This window comes from Penaeus chinensis, chromosome 36 (genome assembly GCF_019202785.1).
Source record: "Penaeus chinensis breed Huanghai No. 1 chromosome 36, ASM1920278v2, whole genome shotgun sequence".
Taxonomy (NCBI): domain Eukaryota; kingdom Metazoa; phylum Arthropoda; class Malacostraca; order Decapoda; family Penaeidae; genus Penaeus; species Penaeus chinensis.
Window position 1 is genome coordinate 13,020,813 of NC_061854.1, and position 20,000 is coordinate 13,040,812.

Sequence of the window (20,000 nt, forward strand, 5' to 3'; positions counted from 1 at the left end):
GCACGGAGCTTTTGCAGCAAGATTTGTATCTTTGACAAAAAAAAAGAGATCGTTTAACCATCGCTTTTTGAAATAATTAAAGATAGCTGACGGTGAGAGGTCATTCCTACTGGGTATTCAGCCAAGCAGCCACGACTGAATCCTGACGGCGTTGAGTACCGAGCGAAAAACACCATGTATCAGGTCCCCGTCGGAAATTCTAAGGGGAAAGATGAGCAGTGCGGGCATGTAGGAGAGGTAAGAAGGGAGGTCAGCTCAACGACCACCGCCACGAGCCTTCCCGATGAGAAAACGAACACAGAGAAGGACAAGGAGACACTGTTGGAGCTGGAGAGGTAGGTAAGGGAGGACCTTAATGTCTTCCACGTCCGGGAACACGTTTTCGAGATTATATGCTTATGCATTTTTTTTTTTTTTTTTTTTTTTGAGTGCAAGTTTAAATATTTATCATTCATGTCTTTTTTGTACTGGTATAGTCGAGAGGATAAGCGGTCTGGCACCAAGGAGGACGCACAGGCACGGCTGAACTGGGCCAACAAACTACAGTTTGTGCTGTCGTGCATTGGCTATTCTGTTGGTCTGGGTAATCTATGGAGATTCCCTTACCTGTGTTATAAGAGCGGTGGAGGTGAGTCACTTTTCCTGCCGTTCTCTACTACCGATCTCATTGTCTCTATTTCTCTTAATCTCTCATTAACTCCTTATTCTATAGCATTCTTACGTTTCATCCTCGATTATGCATAATGTCAATATTCTTTACAGTTCTAGTTCTACCATAGTCTTTATTCTGTCTATTGGGTTTCTATCTTTTGGATGGAGGGAAATGACTGAAAAGTGTTAACGTGATTTGCTGAAGGTTAGGAAGGTTAAAGCTATCAAGCATGTGATATTGGCGCCATTTGTGTCATTGACAAGGGGGCAGGACTCGGGGGTGTGGGGCGATGGCCAGTAGTGTTATTTTTAGTGATTCAAAGATGCTAAAATACATGCAGGTATGCGTCTTCCTGTTTTTAATTTTTTCATCATCAGCTATAGTGTTATTTATAAGATGGGTTTCAGTAAACGAAACATACATACCGAGATATATATATATATATATATATATATATACATATATATATGAAATATATATATATATATATAAATATGCACACACACACACACACACACACACACACACACACACACACACACACACACACATATATATATATATATATATATATATATATATATATACACACATATGTATACATATATATATATATATATATATATATATATATATGTGTGTGTGTGTGTGTGTGTGTATATATGTATATATATATATATATATATATATATATATATATATACACTCATATATACGCATATGCATATATATACAAGTATATATATACATACATATATATATATATATATATATATATATATATATATATATGTATATACCCACATATGTATATATATACATATGTGTGTGTATATATATGTATATATATATATATATATATATATATATATATATATGTGTGTGTGTGTGTGTGTGTGTGTGTGTGTGTCTGTGTGTGTGTATGTGTGTGTGTGTGTGTGTGTGTGTGTGTGTGTGTGTGTGTGTGTGTGTGTGTGTGTGTGTGTGTGTGTGTGTGTGTGTGTGTCTATGAATACATATTTCTGTCACCTGTATTACTTTCAAACCTTTATACTTTCATCTTCTTAGATTCCGCTTGCACTTTTTCCTCAGGCGCATTCCTAATCCCTTACTTCACAATGCTGTTCGTGTGTGGCATCCCCCTGCTCCTCATGGAACTGACGGTGGGCCAATTCACGCGGAGGGGCCCCGTGGGAGCCCTCGCCAAACTCTGCCCCTTGCTGAAAGGTAACTGCTGGGCTTATAGCACTACTACCTCCAAGGTAACATGCATTCGGCTAATTCCATTGGTTGCCATTGGTATCTTTATGTCTACTTCTGAAACTAATAAAGTCTAATATTAGTTTTCATTTAGTAGTGAACATCACCCAAGATCCTCGTAATTTCTATCACACATTTCCGTCACCCCGTTTGTAAATTCGGATTTTTTATCTCTCCTTTTCGTAGTCTAAAAATGTCAAGGACCATTTTTAATCCCTCTCCTGGGTATCTTTTCAGGAGCTGGAGTAGGAACCGTGGTGATGTCTTTCCTGGTGGGGACTTACTACAACATCATCATGGCGTGGTCCATCTTCTACACCATCCAGTCTTTCACTGAAGATCTGCCGTGGAAGACCTGCAACGCTACCTGGGCCGACACTTGTTTTGACGAATATGGCGCCAACGTCACAGCACCGAACGATAGCAAGTCAGCCACAGAGGAATATTTTGAGTTAGTTTTTTTCTTCAAATTTTTAACACATATTTTTAATATATGTATGGTTTCTCCGTATGTTGTTTTGCCAGATGATAATAACTCTCAATTTCTGTAGATACTAACAATCAATGTTTACCATTCATCAGAAGAGAATAATACTAAACTAATGTCAACTAATTAGACTAGTTAGTACCCATGCTAATGAGTGAATGTTACACCCGTCCTTAATAAAAATCCAACTTGATTTGACTCAATACGCCGTCTCTTTTGTTTAATATTCATGTCGCTAAAATATATATACCGTAAGTCCCGCAGTCGATAACCAAGGTCTTTTTTAATTCCTTTTCAAAATTAGTTCATAGTACGTCGTATGAACTGTAGATGACATTTAAGAGCAAGTTGGCATGAACACAAGGCGATCATTTCAACGAAAAATCGGTAGACGTAAACAGTATTGGTGATAGACATCGAGGAGTTATTCAAACGAGAGAATCACGATTACCATTACTTACCTAAAAATCACAGCAGATTGTATCTTTTGTAGACTTAAAGAGTAGCAAATTTCATATATTAGAGAATCGCTACTGAATAAAGATCAATTACTTGCTTTAGATCCACCAAATGTCTTTTTTATAGCAAAGTCGTTCTGCAACGGAGTGAGGGGATAGAGGCGATGGGGTCTGTCAGGCTGGAGCTGGCGCTGGCTCTCGTGGCCGCCTGGATCTTGGTCTACTTTTGCATCTGGAAGTCCATCAAGTCGTCTGGAAAAGTAAGTTCGCACACACACACACACACACACACACACACACACACACACACACACACACACACACACACACACACACACACACACACACACACACACACACACACACACGTTTTGTGTATATATACAATTACATAGAGAGAGAGAGAGAAATAGAGAGAGAGAGAGAGAGAGAGAGAGAGAGAGAGAGAGAGAGAGAGAGAGAGAGAGAGAGAGAGAGAGAGAGAGAGAGAGAGAGAGAGATGGATAGAGATGGATAGACATATACAGATAAACTTATGTACATGTGTGTTTGAATCCACTATCAAAATTATATGATAAGCACCAACGAAAGCTTTGAGTATGTACGTATGTTTTAGGTTTCGTGGCATTAGACGCAGTTCCCTTCCCCTTTTCCAGGTTGTGTACGTGACGGCGACCGTTCCGTACCTTCTGCTCGGTGCTTTTCTCTGGCGAGCACTGACACTTCCGGGAGCTAATAATGGGCTCCAGTACTTCTTTAAACCTCAGTGGGAGCTGCTTCTGGATGCCCAGGTATAACTACAAGACGCCTAAATTACCCTTATCTACAGCATTAGAATCCATATCGGATTAAGTTTGTGTAAACCACTATTCGTTCTCCGTTTCAGGTGTGGGTCAACGCTGCTGCTCAGAATTTTAACAGCATTGGTATTGCCTTCGGATCGCTAATAGCATTTGCTTCCTACAATAAGCTTGACAACAATATCGTCTTGGATACGTGGGCCATCTGCCTTACCAACGCGTTCACGTCCCTTTTGTCTGGGATGATTGTGTTCTCAACCCTTGGAAACATTGCCCTGGAACAAGGCAAAGATATTGACGATGTTGTCGCCCAAGGTAGGAACTCTTTTACACCATTTTCAGTGTTCTTTGTTTTAGAACGCTGTCATTGTTTATGAATTCTGTAGAGAACTGTGGTCATCAAAACTAAAGAAATATTAGTCATCGCGTTATTATTTCATCCAAGGTCCAGGTCTGGTGTTCACAGTGTACCCTCAAGCGCTCGCCAAGATGCCATATGCAGCGGTGTGGTCCGTCCTCTTCTTCTTCATGCTTCTTATCTTTGGTCTGGACTCACAGTTTGCCAATGTTGAGGTAAGCTGAAGATGCTGAATGATTTCGAATGATTTACCTGTGATTATGCAAATGGTTTAGATTTTTGTTAAGTCATTTAAGGGAAGCTACTGAAAAAAGTTTATTCTTGAATTACATATAACCAGGTAGCTCCACTTCCATTTAGGCTATTGAACCCAAAAATAAAATTGCCTTTTCCCCGTAAGTATTCTGACGTCTATTAATGGTACGGAACTTTTCATTAACATAAATAAAAGAGGGTGATTTTGCTTTTACTTCTCATAATTATGATAATATGGAGTAAGTTATACAGATCATTATTATATCTGATATCTCATGGCACACTCTCGTTGGCTAAGACGTGATGATGTCATAAGCTCTGCCCCCTTTTTTTACCCTGACCATTTTTATGATATTTTATGCAGTAATAACAATGGTCAAATAATTCTCGAAGAGGAAACAAAGAAAAAAACAAGAATAAAGATATTTCCTATTTGCAATGAATAAAGATGAAGCTTAGCTCGAAAGTGCCAACTAGTCGTAAGTGAACTGTGGAAGTGAGAGAAATAAAAGTTCATAAAAAAAACAACTCGTGTGTTACAGAAAGGGCGAATTTTATCTACACATTTGGTTATACCTCAAATGCTTCCGTATTAGTAAACTTGAACATTTTGTTACAGGTTATTATTACTTCTCTTCAAGATGAGTTTCCAAAGTGGATCAAGAAGCACCTGAAGCACCATGAGTTTCTTGTTATGATTGTATGCTTCGTTTCTTTCATCTGTGGTCTTCCGAATGTAATGGAGGTAAGATAAACTCTACTCTTTGTCGTTAAATAATTCACAGAAGCAGAAGTAGCCTATATGGAAATCCTGGATGAGATGTTTCTACCATCGGTGAAATCCATGGTGTTAACCGATTCGGTGACATTTAACCTTGTCCAGGATGACAGCCCCATCCACATGAAGGCGTAATTTCAGCACCACCCCGAGTTTATGCTGTGCCACATCCACCCAAATCGCCAGATCTCAGTCTCATTGAGAATGTTTGCACAGGTATGGTCAGAGACTTTCCCAAGATCATACCCGCAATCGTCATATCGTCGTTGCCCAAGCAATTACGGCATGGGAGCGATTGCGCTCTGCAGACGGTTTTAATTTTATTTTTTGGGGAGGAAGGTTCGTTCTCCTCTCCCTCACTACCTAGAGGCCTCCCATGTCTCGTTGCCAGGGAGACGCCCAGTAGACGATGATCTGTTCCGAGAAACAGACCAAAAACCAGACAAAGTCCTAGCAGGAGCCGCCTGGACTAGATGTGATCCAGATTGTGATTTGGTATCATCCTCCTTATGATGCTGCTTTTGCTTGGTTGATTCAGCAACTTGATGAATTGTATTATTCAATTCTTTAATGATTCATCATTTCCTTAACCGTTTCCTTTAACTCTGCAATTCATTATCTTTAGCTGCCCACCTCCCAATCGAATACGGGAGTCCACAAGGGAACTCTGGCCCTCTGGTATAGAAGAGTGCTGCCGGTCTGAGGTGGGCTGCTGACTACGCCTACTGTGTAGTCTCGTGTTAACTCCAAAATCAAATAACTGAAAGTGCAGGTAAAGCACTTAAAATTGCAGGAAAGTCCACAAAAGGACTGATTTACTTGATGTAATTCACGTTACATTAGCTCAGATGCAAAAATGCCGAGGCCTCGGACACCAAGGTCACTCCTATGTCACACGACCTTTTGCTTATTGCTGCTGCGCTTTTTTCATCAGAAGCATCCCTTACACGAGTGTGTGTTTCTCACGCCATTCTTGCCTCTCATTATCAGCGCGTGTTGAAGTCGCCGAGAAGAAACGCTGCAGTCATAATTGAAGTATTGATGAGTGTCACACTGTTAACATGTGAAGCAATCCAACACTAGCTATTTGACAATCTCTTTCACTAGAGAAAATGGTGCGGCTACTCTGTTATAATGATAGACATTAAGTATCGAAAGTTTATGGGTGTGCAGATGTTTTTTGTAAACCTTGTTAGGTTTCCTGTAGATGGCGCAGTTGTTCTTCCCATCTTGTTGATGCATCACGTGACTATCAATGGCTGTTCATACAGTCACAATGAAAGAAGTGATTTTTTTTTAGGTAGTAGTAGCAGTAGTTTTTAGTATGTTGGTTTGGTAAGACCAATAGAGTGTAGTTCCATTTTATAGTCAGCGAGTACCATGCTTGATAATCCATGTTTATCTGGGAATCCACTTACCTAATGAACATATAAAACAAATTATATTTCAACTGTTCTCTCTGACAAACATCAAATTATTGTACGTGTTAGATATACAAGAACGATCGAATACAAAAGCTATCATCATATTCCTTACATACTCACTCCAAGTATAAAAAATAATTGAAACAAGATATGTTTATAGCCCCGCGTATATATTCGTTAGCAGATACACGAATGCACAAACACCAATGTGGACATCAGTACACCCCATACAGAGACAAACATTCGGTGTTCGAACTACACAAATCGAAAGACACAAAAGAAGTTGTATTTCTCACCATCCATGCAGTGCTCATTCAGCAATACAATTATATATATATATATATATATATATTCATTTATATATACACATATGTATGTAGATAGATAAAGAAATAAAGAAATAAATATATATGTGTGTGTGTGTGTGTATGTATGTGTGTGTGTGTGTGTGTGTGTGTGTGTGTGTGTGTGTGTGTGTGTGTGTGTGTGTGTGTGTGTGTGTGTGTGTGTGTGTGTGTGTGTGTGTGTGTGTGTGTAACAACTCTTCATTCACCCTGCTTCTTTATCTAGCAACCGGGTAAATACGAAAGTCTCTGCATTTGGCACCCTGTGCTCTTTATAACTGATACAGACTGGGGTAATAACATCCGTTGATAAGACTTCGCAAATGAGTAAATATACTTTTCATGTTTTATTTTAACATAACACGATTTCTTACTAATATATCTGACATACTTCGTCCATTTTTTTTCAGGGAGGCATCTACTTTTTCCAGCTAATTGACTACTATGCAGCATCCGTTTCTCTCATGTACGTGGCCTTCTTCGAAATAATAGCTGTGGTGTGGATATACGGCGCTGGGAGATTAGCTGAAAACCTAAAGGAAATGACCGGAAAACTACCGTCGCTTTATTTCCGTTGTTGTTGGTCCTTTGCTGCTCCCGTGCTCATTTTTGTAAGTATAGTGAGCGATAAAAGAGATAACGGGAGAGCTATGCTTGTTTGTTTATGATTATATCAGCAATCAAGATTTCTGGAAACAGAATGATATATAAATATATATATTTAGATAGATAGATATATATAGATATATATGCTATTAGTAACCCTTTGTTTGTCTACGTCCTACATATATTGTTGCGTTTATTTTTGTGAAAGGGGCAATAAAGAGATAAACTACCTTCCTAATTTTTCTGTTTCACGTTTACTCGCAGGCAATATGGATATTTTCTCTTGTTGACTACAAAGACCCAACGTACGATAATGGCAAATATAAATATCCAAACTGGGCGATTGGCACTGGTTGGATAATTGCGTCCTTGTCCATTCTCCCGACTCCAATCCTCGCTGTGGTTGAAATAACCAGGTCTAAAGGTTCCACCCTCTGGGAAGTACGTACAATTCTCTTGTGGAATGGCAGAAATGGAAAATTGTGCACGCATGGCAACAGCATTCAGACAACTCACCTCGTGCGTATAAAGTTAAACATATGATTGATATATTGTTTTGTTTTTGTTTTTCAGAAAATTAAGAGTGCCACACGTCCTAAAATAGAGCAGTGCTCCTGCTGTGCAAGAACCCACACCTGCCTGAACGGAAGTTATTTTCCAAGGGAAGGGGTTCGTGATCAAATGAAGCTGGTAGCGTGTGATTACCCTTTGGCTGAAAACAGAGGAACTGTGGCTCCAAATCAAGAGAATGGAATGAATCTAACAGAAACCTATGATAGACTAGTGTGAGATATTAAAAAATGGACAGCAATCGACAATACCTTCAGTCTCTAATTAGGTCGAAGAGCCGAACGTGAACTAGAATAATTTTGGATGTTTGAAGATGTCGCCTAACGAGTCAACATTCAAGGGCTACTCATATTTTGTGTTCATATGAGTTAGAATCCCTTTCTAACACCAAAAAATGTGTAGATATTTTTTCATAGTGTGCATTTCAATGAACTAAGTGATTCTGAGACTGACATACAGTGTACAATAATTAGATATTGCATCTTTCTTTCTGTTGCAATGTTATGCATTGCCAAACACAGAACAAACAATTATTTTACCTCTTATGACCTTTCCTTTGAAGCAAAGATCGGAATCACATTTGTTTCAAGAAACATGAAACAAGTATCAAGTTCGTGGGACTGCTGGCTACAATCGCTGTCCTCTTTTAGTCGATCTTTTGCTAGCCATTTTTTCCAGGTTCCATGAGTTCAAAGCATAGTTTATTGCTTTAAGGGGTTGTGATGTCTTATTTGACACACATATTTAATGCATGTTTCTGCCCTATGGCATCTGATACCATATAGCTTTGATAACTGATTTACTTTGTCAAGTGGCATCCCTTCCTTCAGTGGTGTTTCCCCAGATCACAACATGTGAGGGCTACTGTGTAACTCAACCCAGGTGAATTACTTTGGTGACCACCATAACATCCTGTTTTATATATTTTTTTCTTCAGCCAGGTAATAAGTTTGTTACAGAGCAAATAACTATGCTATACACAAAAAGATATAGTAGTGAAAAGGGTAAAGAGAGGGGATTAGTTGATGATTAAATGTGCTAGTCAAAAGTCGTATAACAGTTCAGAATAACATATCACTGAAAGGGGCAAAAAGGGGTGAGGGTAGAGAGGGTGAGTAAATGGGCTAAGGTAGGAATTAACAAGGGTGATTAGATCTTAGATCACAGTTTTAGCAAGAAGACAATCCAGGAATGGAAGTGGGATGATGTAGATAAAGCAGGAGGGAATGGGATGTGTTGGGATGGAGTGGAAGGAAGGGGTTTAATGGGAACATGAGTAAGAGGAGGATGGATGTAGACAGTCATTTTGAGTGTTGAGAGAATGGGTGCAAAGAGATTGGAGGAAGGGTAAGGTGTAGGCATGTCATCTTGGGTCATGCTTAGATGATTAGCAGAGCAAAGGACAGCTCTGGAGTAGTAAGAGAAAAACCTCATACGTGTGCTTCTTGTCTTACCTCATGCAGGGGCAGATCCAAAACTATTCTGAAGGGGAAGCAGTTGATAAAGGGGGGCCCTTATAAACCTTAGGTAATTGATTGATATTGTACCATCACTATGTTGCTGTAGGAAATCGGTTTAGTTTACACCGTAGGTCATGCTCACTTTGAGTGGTTTGAAAATCGTTAATGGAAAGTTTTAGCCAAGCTACTTTTTATACCCTGCCACTACCTCTACAGAGAAAGATTGTCATTCTATGTTTCATTTTTTGATGATCCGAGGACAATGAAGCCCATGAGGTTCCTCCGTCAGTATATCAAATATCATTTCATAGAAAGGGGGCGCCCGACCAGTTACAGAGCAGCAAGGGGAGGGCAACTGCCCCCAGTTGCCCCCCCCCCCCTAAAAAAAAAAAATCCACCACTGGTAAAGTGAGACCAAGTTTGAATTTGAGAATTGCCCCTGCAGACTCAAATTTATGGGTAGGGCAATCCCTATAAAATACAATATGTGAGCCACTACAATTGGCACATGTGTATTTTTGTGCTGAGTAGTTTGATCGATCATGACCTGGTTAGCCAATCCTTGTCATAGACAGGGCAGTGTGCTGGAGAGATTGAGACAGTTCAGGTACAAGTATTGAGGGAGGGATGAGGCTGGGCAGGAATGGATTTGCCAGTGAGGTCAGTCAAGGTAAATAATGCTTTAGCCCGAATTTCTGATGTAAATGTGATACGTCAGGAGCATTGCTGGAGGAGGAGTTGTAGAGGGGATTACAAAAATCGATCCCATTTGGTGTGGCTAAACAGAATACTCCAAAGGTGTGTAGAGGTGGGGGTAGTAGAAGGACAGAGCCATGTGGAAGAGGGAGTGGTGTTGAGAGAACTAATACTGCAGACATTATGCACTTTGAAGAAGATAGTAGTAGTGTTCAGAGTCGTGGTCAAAGGAGAGCCTGGGACCAGGGAACTGGGGAGTTAAAATCAGTAGGGCCCGTTGACAAAGGGGGCAAGCCTTACTGCCAAATAAAGGTACATAATCTTCATTACTGGCAATTGTATACCTAGAGTAAATGGTCCACCTTGAGGGTCCACTTGAGGGGTATACAACTAAACAGGGGAATACCAAGCCCATGTAGGTAACTGGCACAAAGTCTGCCTTCATCCTTTCAACATGCCTCTCACACCTTAGGCAGTGGATATTGGAAGGGGTTCAAGAAAAGGGAAAAAGAAAGGACATGAAGAGAAGGCGAGTTAGTTGAGTGAGGGCTGAGGTCCAAGGTAGGGGAGATCCCCAGCATTGGGTCTCAGTCTCTGTTTCCTTGGCTATTATTATTGTTGTTGTTGTTGTTGTTGTAATTTCAGGGGGATGGGACTTGGGGACCTCAGACATTGCCTTTTTTTCTTCATAATACAGTTAGGTAAAGAAGAGTACCTTTTTGGAAGATTCATGGACTTGATGCTCAACATGAATGTTAAAATATTTTCATTACACAATATTTACTATGTATTTTACTTCATAGACTAGTGATTCTTTGCATATAAAACAGTTTACTATAAGTGCTTTGTAATACCATAATTTTTGTTGATTAGCTTTAGATGTATGTACAGTGATGCAGTGAATTTCATAGAACTCAAGAATATCTACCAATATCAGCCAATATTTGTTAATAAAGGGGGATAATTGACCTCATATTATGTTTTCTTTTTTGCCTTTAAAATATACCTTGCTCCTCTTCTTCCCTCCCTGAAAATTAACATTACTGTATATCTAAAGCCTTCTGGAAATTAGACATTTTCTGAGAATGAATGCCAATCATGTTTATATAGCTCCCCCTAAGTAATGGGAATCAATAATGCACCAAACATGAGGGTCAGTATTTTGCATAAAAAGCATTGCCATAAGATGAGTGCCAAACCTTGGCAATTATTTATTTTTTTCTTACAAACAAATCCATTTTGTGATAGACATGAAAATAGCAGGCGAAAATCATTGCCCCCAACTGTAAAAACTTACTACCCTTGATACATTGGCTTTTCCATTTTCCTGTAGTTTGTAGGGTACTGAAACCTCAAATATTGTTATTTCTCATATAATAATATTTTATGATCTTTCCTAAAACTTACTGATATATACACTTTAGGGCATATTTAAAAAGAGTTGACATAAAGCATATGTGAAAATGGATAACTTAGTCCCACTATTTGACTATTGACAAAATTTTTAAGCAAAAAATCCCAATGATCTCATTACTTGAAATAACAAATATCATGGCTTCTACCAAAATCTGCTGCAAAATTCAATGAGAATTGGTGCAGTAGGTAATAAAGGTATATCTGCTAATGTAAATAATTCTTTCAAATATATCTCTTGCACTGTGAAATTAATCTCTCTTTTTTTTTTTTTTTTTTTTTTTTTTTTGTCACAATGAATTTTGTTTGCCCTTTCTTCAAAAGGATAATGAAAAAGAAAAAATACATTTTTCACAATTCTAAATTTAGTGACATGTGACAAAGAAATCTAAAATAATTACACAATTAGATGTACCTTTCAACTCCATCTTTATAGTTACCCATTGATTTACTGTGAAAAATGGAGTCAGAATTTGGAAAAAACAGACCCATAAACCACCAACTGGGAAAAATAAATATTCACCATTAATTGGATTTTTAACAGTATAGTGACATCATTTGTTTTAACCTGCCCTCTCAGCCATTACAGAGATTACAAGAAAGGAACTCCTATTGAGATTTGATTATTTTAAGGAGGACTTCACTGAACATCTTGGTAGGATTTCTTCTTTTGCACTATTTGAACTGCAACAATAGCACCACCAGTGCAGAAACCATATCAATCATTATGTCTGCATACTCTGAATATCAGGCATTTTGTTACATTCTGTATGTAGAGTGATTGTGCCCTGTCTAGTTAATAAATAGAGAGAAATTCACTCTTTGATTTGCCATCTAACATTTTGTTCAACGAATAGATGACTCCATTCTAATCCCTTTGTTTCTTTCCAAAAATTATTCATATGCCTATTTGAAAAAGACTGCTAAAAAAGATTTGTCAGTTCAGATTCATAAACCACAAGTAAGTTTTAATGCAGGTTATGCAAAATCGTTTTCAATTAACCTTTATTTAGAAAGTGTATCATTTATGAATATATTAACTTAGAATACCTCTTATATTTTACTACTATCTATTTTCCATTATCAACTCACAGAAAAGTATTTCAAATGTCTCATGCAATGGGTGCTGTGTGTATACTACAATAAAAGAAAAAAATAAATGAAATAAAACTATTACATTATTGAGTCTACTGTGCATGCACTCACTGAGAAATTAACAATTTACAAATGGAAATCATTATAAGAACTGAAAATAAATGCGTCAAAATACTCATAAATCAATATTGCATAAAACATTCAAAACCTGTATTTTTCACACTTAAATTTCAAGGCCTTTATCAAAGTAGACTACAAAGTCATTATGTATTAAAGCAATCGCAGCACATGACCTGCACACTCTCCCACCTTGGATGGGTTTGTAATATTTGATAGACTCTGTACAACTGGCTTTAGGTCCAGTGAGCCTGCAAATGAGCGACACTTGTCACTTTGACACAGTAATGTTCCCAAAGCTACCAGGGTCCTAAACTGTGCCTCAGGATCCTTTGCAGATATGGCAACCACACTGGCACCACTGAGAATTTGACACTGATCTTCAATATTGCTTAAAGTGACACTATAATTAAGCAAAACAGTGGCAGCAGCAATTTCTACATTCTTATTAGGATAGGGAGATATTCCAACTGTAGCAGACACAACCTGTGCCATAGCCCTTGTCAAGACACAACGACCTGGTTCATGAGCTGCCATGTTGGCAAAACAACGAAGAGCCAAAAGCTGTGCAGTGGTTGGTGAAGGAGGTTGAATTAGAGTCACAAGCAAACTGACTAATGCATCTCCTCTATCATCCGCCAACCACTCCTTCTGCATTGGTTCTGAACGCAAAGCCAGTCTCAGCACATCAAGAGCAGGCCACACAAGTTCTGCTGGCCACTGTAATGCTTTTTCTAATGGAGCCAGGAGCTGTGGGTTGGTATCACCTGTTCCTGACACTGCTCCAACTAATCCTTCCAGCATTTCTTTTGATAACTGAGCCTCAGGAGCCAATTTATCATTTGATTCAATTAATTTTGCAGTCATTCCAGAAGCATTACAAGCTTCAAACCTTAAAGGTATTCTTTGTGGGAAGAAATGAGAAGTAGGGAAAGCAGATCCTTGAGTAGAATAGCTTGAAGCTCCAGTGAAGGGGTCTACCATGGCACCAGATCCTGTGCTGGGCCTTGCTGCTGCTGGAACATACCTATTGCCACCTGTGAAAGGATCTGAGCCTCCTCCTGATCCTGATGCGTTTCCTGGCACATATCGAGAACCACCAGTAAATGGGTCAGCCATTTCACTGTTACCTTCGACTCCTAGAGTCATTCCCTTTGTGTTATTGATTACGAACGTAGCTACTTGGTCAAGAAACTCTTGAGGTAATTCGTGTTTGTGTATGAAGCGCTGAGCTGCAAAATATGGATCCTCACTCAAATTGTATGGTAGTTTCAGGCGGTTTCCCTCATCCAACTCGACATCAAAGACAAAGTCATACTCTTTGCCCTCATACAAGACTTTCCCTGAAGTACCCTGAGATCCTCCTGCTCCTCCAACAACTTCACCAACAGGCGTCCACTGCTGACTGGCCACTGACCACGAATAGCAATTCACTTTCTCACCTTCCCGTACCATTATTGTATGACCATCACGTTTCCCAGGAGCAAACAGAGCTTCTCTACCTGGTAGTTCTGATTTTTTAACTCCACCAAGGTCTCCTACAGCCATAGTTGAATTAGCAACACTCTCTTCAAATTCCTTCTGATCAGATGGATCTGCCTGACGCTCTGCTGCAGCAGTAAAAACTCTACAGGTCCCATCACTGAAAGAAAAAGAATATTTTAGCTGTAACTATCTAATAATGCTAATGAGCTATTCTTCCCAGCAAAATTCATACATCTCTCCAACACTTTTTTTTTCTTTTCTCTTGGTGGTGGTGGTGGTGATGGTGGAGATGGGGGGGGGGGGGTGACTGCTGATATCTCAGTAAATTTCCTGGTAAACATAGGAATAGTATAAAACAGTAAAGGTCATTTTTTTACATTTTAAAGTTTTGTACTTCATATTATTACTTAAAATCATGAAAGTGTGAAAATGATTTATTCCTGCAAGAAGCTAACATATAATCTTTTTCATATAAACCATATCTTTAATATTTTGTATATAATATAGCTGTTTTTTTTCTTTCAATTATACTCAAGTTATTCCATTCCTAAACCAAGAAGCCTATCCTGAACTTACCTTGACCCACAAATAACATCTGAATTAGGGAGGGAAGCTACTGCCCATACAGATTGTGCTGGAACATGGATTGTCTGGATACAGTTTCCTTCTGAACCCCATACTCGTAATGTTCTATCTTCACCTCCTGTCACAAAACCTCCATTTCCAAGAACACATATGCTGCAAGAACATGTAACGATCTGTTAGTTGTCTGTCAATCTTATATGTACAGAAAGCTATTAATAGAAAATAACCAATCTATAAAATACATTCACTGGATATAGCCCAATAACTTTTGAGCAGATGCACTATTGTCAGACTTCATATTAGGTGATAACACAAAAAGGGTCTTTCATAATACAGACAGTTCATCAAACTGAAAGGATAGTTTCCCCATTTCACTGATGTTTGCAAGTCCTCAAAACATTTTGACAGTTATCTTCCCATGCATGGCTGTTAAACAAACAGATCAAGAATTCCCTTTTCAAAAAACAGCCACTCATATATGAACAATGAAATTATAAGTTCTCTCAACAAGAGCTGAAACATCCATCTTCCATGAAATTAACTTTATCTAATATGTCATAGTTAATTGTTTTCATTTCCCCTTACTAAGTATTTCTATTTGCAGTGATTCTCAAACTTTTGGTATCCATACACTTTGCAGTGTTGTGATTGATCACCAAAAAAGAAAAACAAATGTTGGAATACTGAATTTTTTTGTGCATTTTATATATCAGAAATTAATTTATATTTTTTCCATTATGATAACTATTATTTATTTATTTCTGTATTATCTATTTATTCATATATTTATTTATTGGTTAATTTATTTGTGTTTATTTAGTCATTAACTTATTTTTCATTATTAATTAACACTTGACTCTAAAGAACTATTACTTTTATAAAGTGCCTAATTTGCCCCAGAAACAGCTTCATTACCCTCCGGAAATTACCTAAAGTTTGAGAACCACTGTCCTATTGCACCATAGGTCTAATGAATCATATTATGACTACAAATACATTATGTTTGTAAAACTTACGAATATATAAAATTTGTGTGGCCATAATATGTTGCAAGTGATTCTCCAGAGATTGCCCATAATATCACAGAAGCATCATTTGAGCAAGAGAAAAATCTTTCATTGTTCAGCACAGCAAGTCCACGAACACAGTCCTTATGGCCAGAGAATGTTTTGCAAACCTAAAATTCAAACAGAGGAAAAAGATATTAATCTGATGATCACTATTTCTTCTTAACCCAATGTTGATGGGCATGACATGTACATACGTGCCATGCCCACTGTGAGTTACTTGTTTGATTGTTTTTACACATAGATGGCTACACTTGTACTAAGTCACCAATGAGCCAATTACGAGTACTGCCTGTCTCACCTGTTCACCCTTTTCTTTGATTTACAAAAATATTTTACGCTATCTTATTTTGCTGTTACTAATGTTTAAACATTATAGTAATTATAATGTTTATAATAAAAATAACACCATCGATATTCATTGCATTAGTAAAAAATATATTTTTCCCACCAATTCAAATCAGGTAAGGTCAAAGGGTCAACTAATTGACTCCTTTGTGACTAAGCACTACCAGAGCCATCTATGTGCAGAGACATTTCACAAAAAATATAAAAAATGAACACAGCATTTTCCCCATTTTTTATTCATTTTCCCCGGCAGCATTGGGTTGATTCCTGTATTCTTGTATGATCACTCTACGTTTTACAAATGGTCTCAAAAGAACAGATCTACTCTCTGTGAAAATAAATATTCAACTCCATTAAATTCTCACTGAACTGTAGACATTTGATCCTACCTTGCCCTCTACCCACAACTTGATGAGTTTATCTGCTGAAGCCGTCAAGATGGATACTGGGTGTTGGTCTACATCTCCACCGGCCCTGGGTATCCCCACCACAGACCATAAGGGACCTTCATGGCCCTTCAGCTCTTGAACACATTCCCAGTTCTTCCACACTCGAGCACTATGGTCCCAAGACCCTGAGATCAACAAGCCATTCTTCCACTCCAGGCTTGAAACTGTAGAAAATTTATGCAAATATTAATGCAAATACACACACTTTGTATTATAGTTTTAAAATTATTATATATTTTGATATATGATAATAGATCTTTATTTCATATAATTGAACATATGTAACTTGATTAGTTCAACTACTCTTTGCAATATATATACATATATATATATATATATATATATATATATATATATATAATGATTTTTGCTGGTCAGATATTTCTCATGAAAGTGTAATACAGAGATAAATAATATAAAATCCAGTCATACATATTAACCCCCTAAGAACTGCAAACCCTCATCTGTTTTTCCTCCCAACTGCAAAAAAACCCTGGGTTTCAAGTTTCACACAGGCAAATTTTTGTTGCAGGCATTTGAATAATTCTATTTTACATATCAGAAAATGTATATTTCACGGTCATACACCAAAGACAGAGTGTTATATGGCCAATTAGTTAAAACTGTGAGAGGTCATATATATATATATATATATATATATATATATATATATATATATATATATATATATACACACACACATATACACATATATATATCCTTATCTGTATACCTATATATCTATATCTATATATATCTATATATGTATGTATGTATGTGTGTGTTTATGTATGTGTGTGTTTGCGTATGTATGTGTGTGTTTGCGTATGTATGTGTGTGTTTGCGTATGTATGTGTGTGTTTGCGTATGTATGTGTGTATGTGTGTATGTGTATGTGTATGTGTATGTGTATGTGTATGTGTATGTGTATGTATATGTATATGTATATGTATATGTATATGTATATGTATATGTATATGTATATGTATATGTATATGTATATGTATATGTATATGTATATGTATATGTATATGTATATGTATATGTATATGTATATGTATATGTCTATGTCTATGTCTATGTCTATGTCTATGTCTATGTATGTATATGTATGTATATATATGTATATGTGTGTATATATATATATATATATATATATATATATATATATATATATATATATATATATATATATTACATACAGACATACATATCCATCAAAATAGAAGTATATGTGCATATAAATTAGTAGAAAGATGGACATATAGAAAGAGATATAAGCCCATGTCTATTTCCATATATGTGAATATCCATATATATATGAACATTAATTTGGTTGGACCTCTTCCAGTTTTAACAAACCAACTATCAGACTACAAAGTTGAAAGTTATCACATTTATTCTTTACATATGAATAAAACTGATAGAAGGTTACTATGAAAAAATATGAAAACACATAGCAAATCATATCATCAGATTAAACCATAAAACATGCAACTTAACTCACCAGTATCGGAATGCCCTGCCAGAGTGTACACTGGCTGACCACCAGATACTGCATGGGCCAAAATAGTCGAGTCTCTTGATCCTGTCACTACCAAGCCCTCAGGGTGGGTGGCATTCCCAGGCACAACACATACACTTGTTACGTAGCCAGAATGACTTGAGTACACTTGTTTCTGTTCATAATTTATCCTGTCAATTGAAAAATCATAAATTATATATATATATATATATATATATATATATATATATTCATCAGTAGAAAAATTGGACATGTAATTACTTTTTTGTCTTGCATGGTTTCTCACCAAAAGTAATATTGAACACAAATAATAACTGTGGGTCTCAAAAATTTAAGAAGAGACCTAGCTAAAAAAAATGTTTAAATTATATGAGATCAGCAAAGGCTCCATTTTAGTGCAAATATAATGTTCTAATTCTATATGGTGTAATAAATTTAAAAAATTGAATGCATTCAGATAGTATACCTATAATAGACATTCAAATATTATAATGCAACCAAAATTTTCTAAGTTGCTCACGATGTTGATAAGGTTCAAGTATACATTGGCTGGAGACATGCATCAATTGGAAGGGGGTCTGGGAGCACAGCCCCTGGATTAGGAAGGTTTTTAGTTCAACTCTGTTGCAGTTTGTACATTTAGAGTGGGGTTCATGTGTTGACTAGTTTGAGTTGGGGATTTACTCTCTTGACGGATGCAGGCCTGTTATATAAATTTAATTGACACACTAATAAGGCCAAATATGACACCAAAAGATGCAAAATCCAATTCTCTGAACCTGTTAAATCTCATGTCAATCTATAAGGTAATTTACTATAAACTGATAGTGAAAATCTGAATTTTCTGGTATGGTCCCTTAACACATCTATTTGAAAAAAAAACTTTTGTTATGAAAGTCTGTAATACCTACCCTTAATTCTATTCTTAATAAATTGTCATCTCCATACATTCTTAACAATGTATGCCACTACTAAACTTCATCATATATTTGTCATGCTTTACAAAACATTATGCAATAATAAAAAAAAATCATATACCAACCCACTACCAAGACAAAAGAACAGCCTTTCACCAAATTCATACGGAGGGTAACACATTACCTTCCACATTTAACGGCGCAAGATAGAGAACATCATCCTCTTCACTTACCCATCCTCGATAGGACCCCAAAGTCTGGCTGTGTTGTCCCTAGAGGCAGTGAGTATATGGCCCTCTGGGGTGCCGGCCACTGCTCTCACGTCCTTGCTGTGGCCTAACAAATTACATCTTAATTTGTACGTGGCCATTCTCGCTCTCCCGGTCTTACAAAAGCTAATATTTTGAACGTGAGGACAAAATAATGGATACACTTCGACAGATAATCGTTCTCGTTCTCTATCCCGCTGTGTCACCCTGGGATCGCTTTGTTTATGGATCCCTTGTTATTGTCCGGATTTTCTGGATACACTCTAGGATAGAGTCTTGGATATCTATTTGTTTTAATATAATTTTTCGTTTTTTTCCAGCAATGTTTTAACTCGTTGCCATTTTTAAACTAAACTATTGGTTTACATATCAACAAGTTTGTCTTGTAAAATATACATCCGCCGCTAAAGATTAACTACAGAAATGCAAATATATTCCATTTGCAAGTGTTAATTTCTATTATTTTTTCTGCCTGGACACTGTGGACAGGTTGGACATGTGTAATTGCTTATTCACATGTGAATAGTCGTTCCATTTGTATGTTGTTGTTTTTTCTCTCTCTCTAGTACCTACAATGTAAGT

The 20,000-nt window shown here is 37.2% G+C and overlaps 2 protein-coding genes across 2 annotated transcripts in view; one reads left to right on the forward strand and one right to left on the reverse strand.

The window, feature by feature from the left end:
• LOC125044748 (sodium- and chloride-dependent GABA transporter ine-like) overlaps positions 1 to 9,611 on the forward strand; it is a 9,811-nt gene extending 200 nt beyond the window's left edge. Inside the window, exons 2-13 of the mRNA XM_047641642.1 lie at positions 83 to 335; positions 477 to 628; positions 1,745 to 1,879; positions 2,150 to 2,363; positions 2,985 to 3,117; positions 3,514 to 3,648; positions 3,744 to 3,972; positions 4,103 to 4,230; positions 4,890 to 5,015; positions 7,227 to 7,427; positions 7,687 to 7,863; positions 7,996 to 9,611. Of these exons, the coding sequence (XP_047497598.1) occupies positions 175 to 335; positions 477 to 628; positions 1,745 to 1,879; positions 2,150 to 2,363; positions 2,985 to 3,117; positions 3,514 to 3,648; positions 3,744 to 3,972; positions 4,103 to 4,230; positions 4,890 to 5,015; positions 7,227 to 7,427; positions 7,687 to 7,863; positions 7,996 to 8,211 (2,007 nt within the window). The 5' untranslated portion in view covers positions 83 to 174 and the 3' untranslated portion in view covers positions 8,212 to 9,611. The remainder of the gene's footprint in view (positions 1 to 82; positions 336 to 476; positions 629 to 1,744; positions 1,880 to 2,149; positions 2,364 to 2,984; positions 3,118 to 3,513; positions 3,649 to 3,743; positions 3,973 to 4,102; positions 4,231 to 4,889; positions 5,016 to 7,226; positions 7,428 to 7,686; positions 7,864 to 7,995) is intronic.
• A 1,719-nt stretch (positions 9,612 to 11,330) lies between these two features.
• On the reverse strand, positions 11,331 to 19,658 carry LOC125044706 (phospholipase A-2-activating protein-like). The gene is made up of 6 exons (XM_047641576.1): positions 19,383 to 19,658; positions 18,215 to 18,402; positions 16,648 to 16,871; positions 15,860 to 16,020; positions 14,835 to 14,996; positions 11,331 to 14,415 (listed from the first exon to the last, which is right to left on the reverse strand). The coding sequence occupies exons 1-6, from the start codon at positions 19,517 to 19,519 to the stop codon at positions 12,927 to 12,929; spliced, it is 2,361 nt and encodes a 786-aa protein (XP_047497532.1). The 5' UTR covers positions 19,520 to 19,658; the 3' UTR covers positions 11,331 to 12,926.
• Between the last annotated feature and the right edge of the window lie 342 nt (positions 19,659 to 20,000).